This window comes from Bolinopsis microptera, chromosome 8 (genome assembly GCF_026151205.1).
Source record: "Bolinopsis microptera isolate Bmic1 chromosome 8, MBARI_Bmic_1.0, whole genome shotgun sequence".
NCBI classification, from domain to species: domain Eukaryota; kingdom Metazoa; phylum Ctenophora; class Tentaculata; order Lobata; family Bolinopsidae; genus Bolinopsis; species Bolinopsis microptera.
In genome coordinates this window covers 11,235,103-11,246,827 of record NC_087079.1, presented here as the reverse complement: position 1 = coordinate 11,246,827, position 11,725 = coordinate 11,235,103, and the positions used below count along the sequence as shown (strand labels likewise).

At 40.0% G+C, this 11,725-nt stretch overlaps 3 protein-coding genes across 4 annotated transcripts in view; 1 reads left to right on the top strand and 2 right to left on the bottom strand.

Annotated features, from left to right (window-relative positions):
• LOC134819642 (potassium voltage-gated channel subfamily A member 2-like) overlaps positions 1–8,061 on the bottom strand; it is a 114,442-nt gene extending 106,381 nt beyond the window's left edge. The window contains exon 1 of one of the 2 annotated variants that reach the window (XM_063829694.1): positions 8,044–8,061. The gene's annotated coding sequence lies outside the window, so the exon portion shown is untranslated. The remainder of the gene's footprint in view (positions 1–8,043) is intronic. The other variant, XM_063829692.1, reaches the window with a different exon arrangement.
• The window catches only part of LOC134819637 (Golgi-specific brefeldin A-resistance guanine nucleotide exchange factor 1-like), a 391,238-nt gene that overhangs the window by 42,822 nt on the left and 336,691 nt on the right, over positions 1–11,725 (top strand). The window lies entirely within an intron of this gene.
• On the bottom strand, positions 9,010–11,590 carry LOC134819650 (GPI-anchor transamidase-like). The gene is made up of 8 exons (XM_063829709.1): positions 11,452–11,590; positions 11,213–11,289; positions 10,975–11,025; positions 10,684–10,816; positions 10,371–10,467; positions 10,134–10,219; positions 9,784–9,931; positions 9,010–9,600 (listed from the first exon to the last, which is right to left on the bottom strand). Exons 2-8 carry the CDS (start codon positions 11,261–11,263, stop codon positions 9,366–9,368), a joined length of 801 nt encoding a protein of 266 aa, XP_063685779.1. The 5' UTR covers positions 11,264–11,289; positions 11,452–11,590; the 3' UTR covers positions 9,010–9,365.

Sequence of the window (11,725 nt, the reverse complement as noted above, 5' to 3'; positions counted from 1 at the left end):
TAAATTCAACACAGGGGCAGGCCGCAGGGGTATAATATCAACAACTCATATTACAAAGCTTGGTAACATAATAGACTAGACGATATGCATATGCACTACTAAAATAACTGTGGTAAAACCTTATTTACCTTCTAAAGCTCTCTCCTATTCTTATTTAAGCCGAAGATTTGGGATTTTGCGCGTGTATGGTCAGCAGAACATTAATATCTACAATGTTAGCTAGTTATTTGTATTGGAATAATACTGGTATTGTGGTGTATCACGTGGTTTGGAGAAGACAATAGCTTAAAGTCTGACGACTATCGTCTGCAAACAAACTAATGATTCGTTGAACTAGCACAGTGTACAAATTGTAACGTATGTATTAGTATGACCACGCTTGCCCAAGAGTCAAGGACAATCTATACAGGGTATAATATGAGCAGACCGCTTTCATTAATCCTATAATACTGTTCGGCGTTCTTGTAGTCTCATTAACCACGTGCTAGTTGGGAGAGAAGGGCCGGGGGGGGTAAGATTTCGTGTCCTAAATTCACTGCTATGAAGCTATGAGAAATCGGTAACAATATCAAGACTATGAATTCCTAAAACTTAGAGTAAGACAACAGTCTGAACAAAATACCGACAGAAAATATTTTAAAAGCACGCTAGCAAGGTACTTCACGGCTTAGCTGCAGGGCAAACCTGACAAATAAAAAAGTAATTCTACATATCCGAGTACAGTAGTACTGCAAGACATTTTATATAAGGGAAGACAAACGAGCAGCAGACACTGTGTGGCCGTGGTATGATGAGAGTATGCTATAAAGCTATAAATGCAGTAATAGCATATGCATAACTGAATAGAGTAATAGACAAAGTATATCCACAAAAACCTTTGAGCAGCACCTGGCGCTGTTAGTAATTCTACATATCCGAGTACAGTAGTCTTGCAAGACATTTTATAGAATGGGAGAGGGAGAGGGAGAGGGAGAGGGAGAGGGAGAGGGAGAGGGAGAGGGAGAGGGAGAGGGAGAGGGAGAGGGAGAGGGAGAGGGAGAGGGAGAGGGAGAGGGAGAGGGAGAGGGAGAGGGAGAGGGAGAGGGAGAGGGAGAGGGAGAGGGAGAGGGAGAGGGAGAGGGAGAGGGAGAGGGAGAGGGAGAGGGAGAGGGAGAGGGAGAGGGAGAGGGAGAGGGAGAGGGAGAGGGAGAGGGAGAGGGAGAGGGAGAGGGAGAGGGAGAGGGAGAGGGAGAGGGAGAGGGAGAGGGAGAGGGAGAGGGAGAGGGAGAGGGAGAGGGAGAGGGAGAGGGAGAGGGAGAGGGAGAGGGAGAGGGAGAGGGAGAGGGAGAGGGAGAGGGAGAGGGAGAGGGAGAGGGAGAGGGAGAGGGAGAGGGAGAGGGAGAGGGAGAGGGAGAGGGAGAGGGAGAGGGAGAGGGAGAGGGAGAGGGAGAGGGAGAGGGAGAGGGAGAGGGAGAGGGAGAGGGAGAGGGAGAGGGAGAGGGAGAGGGAGAGGGAGAGGGAGAGGGAGAGGGAGAGGGAGAGGGAGAGGGAGAGGGAGAGGGAGAGGGAGAGGGAGAGGGAGAGGGAGAGGGAGAGGGAGAGGGAGAGGGAGAGGGAGAGGGAGAGGGAGAGGGAGAGGGAGAGGGAGAGGGAGAGGGAGAGGGAGAGGGAGAGGGAGAGGGAGAGGGAGAGGGAGAGGGAGAGGGAGAGGGAGAGGGAGAGGGAGAGGGAGAGGGAGAGGGAGAGGGAGAGGGAGAGGGAGAGGGAGAGGGAGAGGGAGAGGGAGAGGGAGAGGGAGAGGGAGAGGGAGAGGGAGAGGGAGAGGGAGAGGGAGAGGGAGAGGGAGAGGGAGAGGGAGAGGGAGAGGGAGAGGAGAGGGAGAGGGAGAGGTAGAGGGAGAGGGAGAGGGAGAGGGAGAGGGAGAGGGAGAGGGAGAGGGAGAGGGAGAGGGAGAGGGAGAGGGAGTTTCCGGTATGAGTCAAAAGAAATGTATTGGCAGTGCAAGGCAGCGTTTTCCTTGGCCCAATACGTCAAGCATTTTACAATCATTAAAACATCTAATTTTCTGATTATAAAATTCTGCCATGAAGTCGAACCAAAAATGCAAATGTTGAGAGGGAGAGGGAGTTTCCGGTATGAGTCAAAAGAAATGTATTGGCAGTGCAAGGCAGCGTTTTCCTTGGCCCAATACGTCAAGCATTTTACAATCATTAAAACATCTAATTTTTTGATTATAAAATTCTGCCATGAAGTCGAACCAAAATGCAAATGTTGGCATGACAACTACCAATTAACACGGGTGAGGTAAGTATGAAGCTCGAGTGCTTGCCATCATACCGAGTCTAGAAAGTGCAATTTAGATGAAGTCTTTGAACTAAATTAGGTTGCCACTAACCTCTCATGTAGCTGTATATGTTTTGTTTGGGGACCGGTTTTTGGTACCCGGCCAATGTTTACAAAATAATATAATACATAACAATATAATTTTATTTAATATGCGTGAATATGAAAATTGAAAATGTTGATTACGTCTATTCATTAAAAACAAAAACAGAAACTTTAAAAATTAAAACTTTAAAAATTAAAACTTGTATATCATGATTTATTAACATATAGTGACAAATAATTTGATTTGATACGACAGATGATCACACGCACTGTTTTTATAAGCTACTTGAGGTTAAAACAAAAAAGAATAACTGAGCCCATGTCTTATCAGCACCTGCTAGCGCTATCTATATGATGCTATTAATATGACAGTGAATGGGCAGTGAAAAAAGTGGCATATGGTTGATAGTGACTAGTGTGCTAACCGTCTGGTTTTATTTATTCCTTAGTTTATTCTCGGTAGTTGATTTGTTGTGTGCCTGATCTTGTCGATTTACGTAGCCCGGGTAAATTATGTAACAGAAAAGGTGGCCATTCTTCATCGTTTCCTGAGCTTTGTAGTTCTATCATTACACGCTTCGCTGATTTCTTATATATGCTTATTGAGAAAATGCTAGATGGGCAAGTTATGCGACTAATGTTGTGCTCGGTAATAGCTAATATAGGACCTTTATACAGAACACTAGCGCGTAGATCTGGTTGAGAGTACGTTGTTAGCCAGTCGATATTGTCGTCATAAGACGTGCCATACTTTGGTATATCGGGAGGAAATAAGTCTTTTATCGACGACGGCAGAAGGCCAGGCATGTAAGTTATCTTGTGCATCAGAGTCAGAGCATTTTTTATGATGACCCCGTGTACAGATAATATTTCGTACTCTTTAAACGTAGTTTTAGTATGATCCGGAAGCTTACCGTCCTTGTAATATTAATTCACGTAGCCCGGCATAACTGCTCGTATTCCCTGCTTTTGTTTAGTGAACAGTGATTCAATATGGGATTTTGCATATTTGGATTAGTTTTGAAGAATTTCGGAAGTGTTGAACAAGGCCTGAACGAGAAATCCTCATGGACCAGTCATCGAGAGTATTTAATTTTAAAATACAGTTTCAAGACAGTTACCATTGAATCATCCATTGAAGAATTCACAATTTGACACTATATAACTGTAATGTAGAACTTTATTTCGGTGGAATGGTTTAATGTTTAAATAAGGACAAATAGATATAGCCACCATCACGGTTACCTCTGTCAAGGTAGCCTTTATTAGGATTGGGTTTTACTGTACTGTAGTGGTCTCTATTTGATTTTTAGTATTTCATCACGTAATTTACATTTTAAATCAGTTTGATATCTCCACTCTTTAATGAGGATCACGACTACAGTAAACCGCTTCACGATGACAAAAGTTTGGGTTCAATTCAATCAGACTTTTTAATATCGCACTTTTTAGCTTCCCAGTTATCAAGAAGTTGCGCCGATGATAAATGAGCTTGGGACTTTGCTTGAGTTACTCAAGTTGACTTAGACTTGAGGTTAGCCGTAACGGATGACAAGGCGACAAACACTCAGTTGCGAGACCATCCGATACCGGTTAAAAATGAAACTGGAGGCGATATAAACGTCGGTGCACCAATAAAATAAAATAAACTAGCAATTCCTAATAAACATAAAAGCATAACTGATAGACATTGATGATAATGGAAATCAGTTGCACACTTCATCGGCAGACAAACAACAACAGCAACAGAGTTTGCAGCAGTCCTATAATCGCATTACTGTACAGAAACGTATTGTAATGGCCTGCTGATTATAAAACAGCTGGGGAAAACAGCTAGTAGCGTTACCATAGTAACGTGGTACCATATAAGTAGCGTTACCATGTGTATTGAGGTTACTGCCAGCCTCCTAAATACTTTTATAGCAATACCAAATCTCTCTACTATACCGCAATACATAAAGTTACCGCGCTAACTACAACTAATGACCCAACTATTTGTACTATCTTGTAACTATACTTTCTAGCATATTAAACATTAAATACTACAAGTACTTAACAGTTAACATATATGATCATATTTAATGACCCCCGCTATAAGTATTTAAATAGTACTTTTTACTGTAATTAGCTGTTTGTTGTCGGAGACGCTGAACCATCAACAGGATTGCGATTAGAACATCTCGTTATAAAGCTCTATTAGAATAATTAGAACAACCAATTAAATAAACATAATCATAATGATGCTTTATACTTGCATGTACAATAACTATGTATACTACATTAGTTAGTTATTACGGTATCTAAGTTAAATGACACAACTACACACACTAGATATGTACTGCAAATGAAGCCGGATGTATTAAAGAATTGTAACGTGACCTACTTTACCACACTGCACAATTAGAATCAATTCTTTTCCTCAAACTGTTCAATATAACGCCGCAGTTCAACAATAAAACACCCATCAGAACATACCAGCCAATTAATGCGAGTTTAAAGGAAAGCTGCGAATCAGAGTTAGTTCCAGCTAAAAGCAGCCAATCAGAGTTAGTTTCAGTTAAAAGCAGCCAGTCCGAGTGAGTTCCAGTTAAAAGCAGCCAATCATAATTCATAGTGAGCTTTAGTCAAAAGCTGCTGATAATGACTAATGCAGTGAAGAGAGATATATTTAAAATGGCTCATAACAGCTCCTTAAGCTTAAGTGTGAGTACGTAAGCCCAAACTAAACACTAAACAGGTATACATATTTATATTCTGGTATACATATTTATATTCTGGGTTAATTTCAAGATACTGAAGACTTATGACTTGATATTTTTCAGGAGCCAAAATATTAAAGTTTAAAAACTATAAAGTTTAAAAACTATAAAGTTTAAAAACTATAAAGTTTAAAAACTATAAAGTTTAAAAACTATAAAGTTTAAAAACTATAAAGTTTAAAAACTATAAAGTTTAAAAACTATAAAGTTTAAAAACTATAAAGTTTAAAACATACTAATACAAGATTCGCCTAAATGCATCAGGTCGGGTAACGTATGTGGTATGGTGGGGGGGGGTTGGAGCCAATGTCATGGGGGGGGGGGGGGGGGGGATGGAGCCAATGACCTAAAATAGCATTAAATGGCATAGACATTTATGGAGAAAATGGAAAAATTTTTTGATTATATTGAGATTTTATGCCTTTTTTTTCCATGGATTTTTGTTATCGAATTACATATATTATGACGCAATGAAACTACCGGACACCTAAATTAGACATCCTGACATGTTTATTTACGCATACCAGGCTACTCAAAGCTCATACCAAGCTTTTAGAGCCTCATACCAGGCTACTAGAGGTTCAAACCAGGCTATGAGAAAAGTCGCTGTCAATGAGGCGGAGTCTTTGAAACTCAAATTCAATGTCTGTAATTTCAGAGAACGTATGTAACACATTTATGCATGTTCTTGCAGACATTGTATAGTTTGCTGACACACTTTACCCTAAAATACAAAGGGAGGGTGCCTCTAGCTCTGAGCTTCAAGTTAAGACTGGCTCAGAAGCAGCAAATTTAGATTTGATATTCTTCCTAGAACCAGATGGAGTCGGCGTCTTATTGAAAGTGCCCGTCGTGATCAAATTAAAGCAGTTTTTTATCAGCAATTAGTGAAAAGATTACAGAGAAAAAATACGAATGATCCCGTAGAGTGTAGACCTTGGCATGATGCCAAATTGAAGTGAAACTCGTTAGTACCCGTTATTTCGAAATATTTTTGTAGAATCGTAATTAGGTTGGCGAAACAGGACTTCTAGTACCGAATTTTTGATATTTGGAGAAAATGTTTTGAAAAATGTGTACAATTTTGGCGTACAAAATGATATTTAGATTTTAATATCTAGATGCATATATATTAAATCAAATTTTTATCTTCTTTAATTAAGGCTAAAACTTTGTAAAAGATTGGTTTTCTAAATTTCAAATTCCGAATTGGCCTAAAATTCCATAAACTAGCATGAAATGGCATAAATTTCGGTGGAGAGAATGAAAAAAAAAACCTTTGAGTAAATAAAAATGTATGCCATTTTAGGTTATTGGGTCCCCAATAAATCGTACCTAAACGTTAAAATCTAAAATTACTTCTGATCAAAGGGTGTTGACAAATTTATAAATATCTCCGGGATTTCGACGCGGGATCATATTATCACTCAGCCCGGCCCGCTGTTAGATAAACATCTCAAGGTGATATCATCCCGCCCCGGAAATTTGTATAAACCCGGCCCGCTTTTTAGTCGTAACTGATGTTTATCATTCAATTCTCCGACTTACAATAATCAATGATACTGCTGATTAGAACTCGATAATAGTAGAACATTTAGACGCGCGATCACGTGGGCGCGTCACGTGCGTACCACGTGCCACCAATAGCATACGCCGAGTCTTTACCACGTGACACGAAAGCGCACCACGTGATATGAAACATCGTAACCGTCCACTTCTTTTACACGCAAATTCCTGGGAACGTTGCCAAAGCAGCTAATTCTTGGAATTTCTCCAACGCGTGGCGTGAGAAGTTGGCGACTAGCCAGCTACCCTTGTCCGTGCCCTAAAAATAGTATTGTTTTGCTTGCTCTCCTTCCAGCTCTTGTTCCTGCTAACGTTCAAGCTATTGCTCCACTATGACAGATCGGTTTGACATTCAGATTGATGAACTGCTTTCCAATCGTGTTCACTCTCTTCTAAAGTATAAATCCCTTGTCGAAATCGCCGGAGATAATTATAATCCATAAACACTTCACGCTCAGGGCTAAATAAATGTAATCCCTCAGCTGGCGCTTCGGGATTACATATTAACACAAAACTTGTGCGCTGCGCGCACTCGTATGTGTTTATCCGCTAGCGCGGGATGATCTGTTATATAAACCCTTTGCGTGGCGGGTTTATGTTATTATTGCTTATTTAGGTTGAACCCGGTTCAGACAATAAGGTATACAAACAACTAACCAACTTGTTGTGGCTGCATGAATTTGAAGGCTAGGCAATAGCTGCTCCACTGCGCTGCTATACAATGAAATAATAAAGTGCAGATTAAAATATTCATAATAGTAAACCAATTACACATATATATCATACATATCACACACTGTGACGTTTACACTATAGAGGGGGGTTAATTGGGAACAAAGCCGAACAAGCTAACCAATCAGAGAGCTGCATTATAGTCACGTGACTCGGACAAACCAATCTGAGCTGAGGGCTTGATAGTGGTATGTAATAAACTGAGGAACTAATAAGTGGGTACCTGTACTTCCTGTTGTAGCTAGTAATAGTACAATTAGGGGAGCATGGAGATCCTACCATATAAGGTAATGTTACCATGGTAACACTGCCATATTATAAGATTGTGTTACTATGGTATCAGTCGAATCAGTCAAGCTCGCTGCCCGCTCGAAATGTTTTGTGTCGTCCGGAGGGCTATGCCAAATAGACTCATTCCACTCGGAACCTAACCATAAATTCATTGCTCGAATCTAAAGTTGAGACCGACTATACGATTTAATACTGTAGCTGTCGTTTCTTGTCCTCTTTTACGACGAAATTTTAAAAGAGCAGCAACTTCACCGACAGTTCGATCCTACGTGACTGGAGAGAGCTGTCACGTACTTGTCGGATAAAACTCTGAACCCAGCCGCCATACCTCAAATTATTTGTTAAAGCATAAGTTAACTAATACTATACATTATAACTAATACTATTGACTATATAACCCTAATCCCAACCCTAGGCCTAACCCTAACCATAACCCCGAAGCTATCCATAATCTTAACCACAACCCTAACACTAACCCGAGCCCTAAATAATCGAATTCACGTTTTACTAGCCTGTCACGTGACCAAAACGGTTTTTTGCCCATAACTCTCTAGGGAAGCATTTTAACCCTACGTCATGGGGGGTGATTCGGAATCAGTGTCCAAAAATACACCGATCAAAAATACACCGTCCAAAAATACCGCGTCCAAAAATACACCGATTTAGATCACTTTCATGCCTAAAGGGCCTTTTCACAAGAATTTTCTTAAAATTTGGGCGAGCGATTTAGTAGGAGCGGTTTGTCATACGCGGTTTGTCATACGCGGTTTGTCATACGTTGTCATACGTTGTATGACCCGCCGCGCACGAAGTGCGCGGCTCCCCCTGTATCGTCGAAGACGATATAGTGAAGCGACCGTGGGGGTCACCACGTGATACAAACATCCGTCAGCTGCCAGCACCACTGACAAAGGATACTCAGAATCTCAACAACTCAGAAGATAATGTTTGCCATACTCATAGAGTCGGGCGAACTCTATACTATTCACAGGTTAGTCAGGCATATCTGTTGATATCTATATAGGGAGATTTGAGGTGTCTCAACTTTACTTAGTTGAGTGTGTCCCACAACCAAGCACCTTGTCTAGAAGTCCGGCTTTATATATAATAATGATCCTGGGCCTAAGTGGCGAGTAGCACTATGTCAACAACAACAATAAAAACAACCCCATCACCACTACGTCTTCATCTCGAGTGCCAAATGTGATGAATTTTAACCAGTATGGAGATTCTCGGATAATTTTTGTATATTTTGTTTGGAATTGGAATGATTTGATAAAAATTAAACCCAGAATTAAGTTTAAATAGTAAACAAATGTTAGCAACGACATTACGACAATGTAGTCTTAGTGAGCACTTTAATTTATACTCACTGTTAAGGCGAGTTCATTTCTGTAAAACAACAAAACCATTTCTTACAGAAATATGAAATTGTGAATTATAGTGAAATAAATAATAGCATCAAAACTGATAATAATGTAAAACATTTCCTCCGAAACAAAGAAGATAGATAATACCAGTCAAAACGAAAATATAAAAGCCAAACTTAAAATCTTCAAATGGACCAATAAAGAAAAAAACTATAAATATTGGTGAAATGTAGCAACACCTAGACAGCTCAGCTTAACTGAGAAATCTAAAATATTTCCATCAGAAAGGTAACTGAGACACAGCCTCCAACTGAACCTCAAAATTCCCATCATTAACCTTCAGTTCGTCCGACACAGCAGTCCTATTTAGTGGTGCAACCTGCTGATCGAACAGCACGGTTTGTCGCACACTACCAAAGAAATCAGTTATGAGGACATCACCTGGTTTTCTGGTTTTAAACAGGTTTAAGTTGGAGTACTGCGGAGTGGATCTTATCTCTGCTGTGGAGTAAACCCTGGAAAATTTATTGGTTAGCAACGCCTGACTGAATTAGTCTTCGGGGACTACACAAAAAAAAGTAATTTAACTAGAGCTGAAGAAACATTGAAATGACAAACTCAAAACCACACCAAAACTAAAACTAATCCAAACGTTTTGTTTTGTTTTGAAGAAATCTCAATTTCAGATTAACCCCAACCTGAAAAGGTCACTTAGAGTTGCCTTGCTGTTCGGTTGTACTTTCTCAAGGAAGTCCAGTGTAAAGTAAGTGAACCTGTCAATTACATAGACCCCTATCTCTTTATCACCGTGATGTGAGAGCGAGTCCTGGCCCACTGTACTGGACCCTGGTGAGAAAATAGTTTTAGTTTTTAAATGATCCGAGGAGGCGGCTTTGCCCACGCTCAAGTAATCAAAATGTATATCAAAGTTTTGAAGAAACATTTGGTCGTGAATTTTGGCTTTACTTCACAATGCTTACGTTCAAATAGTTTGAGGTAGTAACAAAGAAAGAACACAGCTAATAACAGATTACCAGTTTGAACTGACCTACTCCAATGATATTGGGAGACTTGATAGGGAGAACCATTGATCCTGCTTGACATGTATCTATCATGAAGAACAGCTCGTTATACCTGCAAACAGAACATGTGCAGCGAAGGGATTGTATAAATGGAAGATACGAATCAGAAGAAATAAAATGCGCTTCAATATCAACTCGAATACCTCTGAAATACATTATATGTTTAAAAACTATACTAAGCCAAATATAAACATTAACCATACCTCTTCTTCTCGTGCATCTGTTGGAAGACATCAGAAAGTTCCAAAGCATTCATTTCTTCGGTATCCTGGAATTTGAGGAATCCGTCACCCCCGTGTCCTGGGAGATAGAGATACGTTACAAATCATAATGGCGAGAAAACCATTCTATGTTTATCAGAATTTGGAGAATACTCGTCTGGTAAGGCAAACCCCGACTAATGAGGACAATTGGAAAGAGTTTTGGAATTCATCATAAGTTATACCATGTCACTAAAGTTGCTACACGATACACAGTAATCAGTGTACATCCATTAGTTACAGTAACTACACGTACCAGTAATATACACGAGAATGTTACTATTCTCATCGCTCATAAGCCTCTTAGAACTCGGGGTCCCCTCAGGTAGCCTATCAGTGAGTACTCTGAAGAAGTTCTCTACGGTAACCTCCGAGTCTCTGTAATCTACCTGATTGGGGGTGTCATTGTGTTCCTTCCTTATTTGGTAATGTAACCATGGTTAAACTGCCATACAAAGGTAAAATCTACAATAAGTCTACAAGTAGACCCTAAACAGTCCTCATAACTTCAAGCTATATATGGCAATGTTGCCAAGGTAACACCTACCTCCACATCGTCAGGGTATATCTGAACGTGTCTATCTCTGTTGTTAAACACCTGAATTAACAATGTATGTTAATTTCAATATTCCCGGAGATTTACTAAACTGACTTCATGATTTTTTAAAGGAAGACCTGTACCGAATATTCAGGCACATCCATTGTAAAAAGGCTTTCCGTGTTCAAAACAGGTTTCCAACATTAATTAATTAATTAAATAATTAATTATCCAATGAATTAATCACCTGAGCGGAAGTTGGGTTACGAGGATTACAAGCCATATCGTCAGATAACATCAAAATTATATGACTGTCTGGGATACCTGAGAATAGGTTGTTATTATGAGGGGCTAAGAAGGTGCTTATGATGGCCTTTCTCTCAATTCAGCTTCAATTCATTAAACTGGCACATATTATATACATTAAAATAAAGTCCATTCACATTCAACAATAACCAGTAAAAGTAAACGGAAGATAAAACTCACCTAATCGTTTAACAGAGTAGTAGATTGAGAGAGCGTTAGCAGCATGTCTATAGTTAAACCAATACCGGCTAGCATCTGCTATCACCACCCAGTTGTTTGTGTGGACCGCCAATAAAGGGCTTATCAGAAGGAGGAAATACAGGAGGGGAGACATCCTATATCAACAAGAAGATAGAGGGATTGCTTTGTTTCAGCTGAATGTATGCACTATGCAAGTACATATATTTATGGGTTTCATTATTTGTGAGTACATTTTCGGTATGAATGATGGACT

Coding starts and splice junctions, on each gene's coding strand:
- LOC134819650 (XM_063829709.1), bottom strand. CDS start 11,263: ATGTTATCTGACGATATGGCTTGTAATCCTCGTAACCCAACTTCCGCT. Junction 10,468..10,683: donor CATTCTCGTGTATATTACTG/GTACGTGTAGTT, acceptor TCTATCTCCCAG/GACACGGGGGTGACGGATTC. Junction 10,220..10,370: donor CAGATGCACGAGAAGAAGAG/GTATGGTTAATG, acceptor TTCTGTTTGCAG/GTATAACGAGCTGTTCTTCA.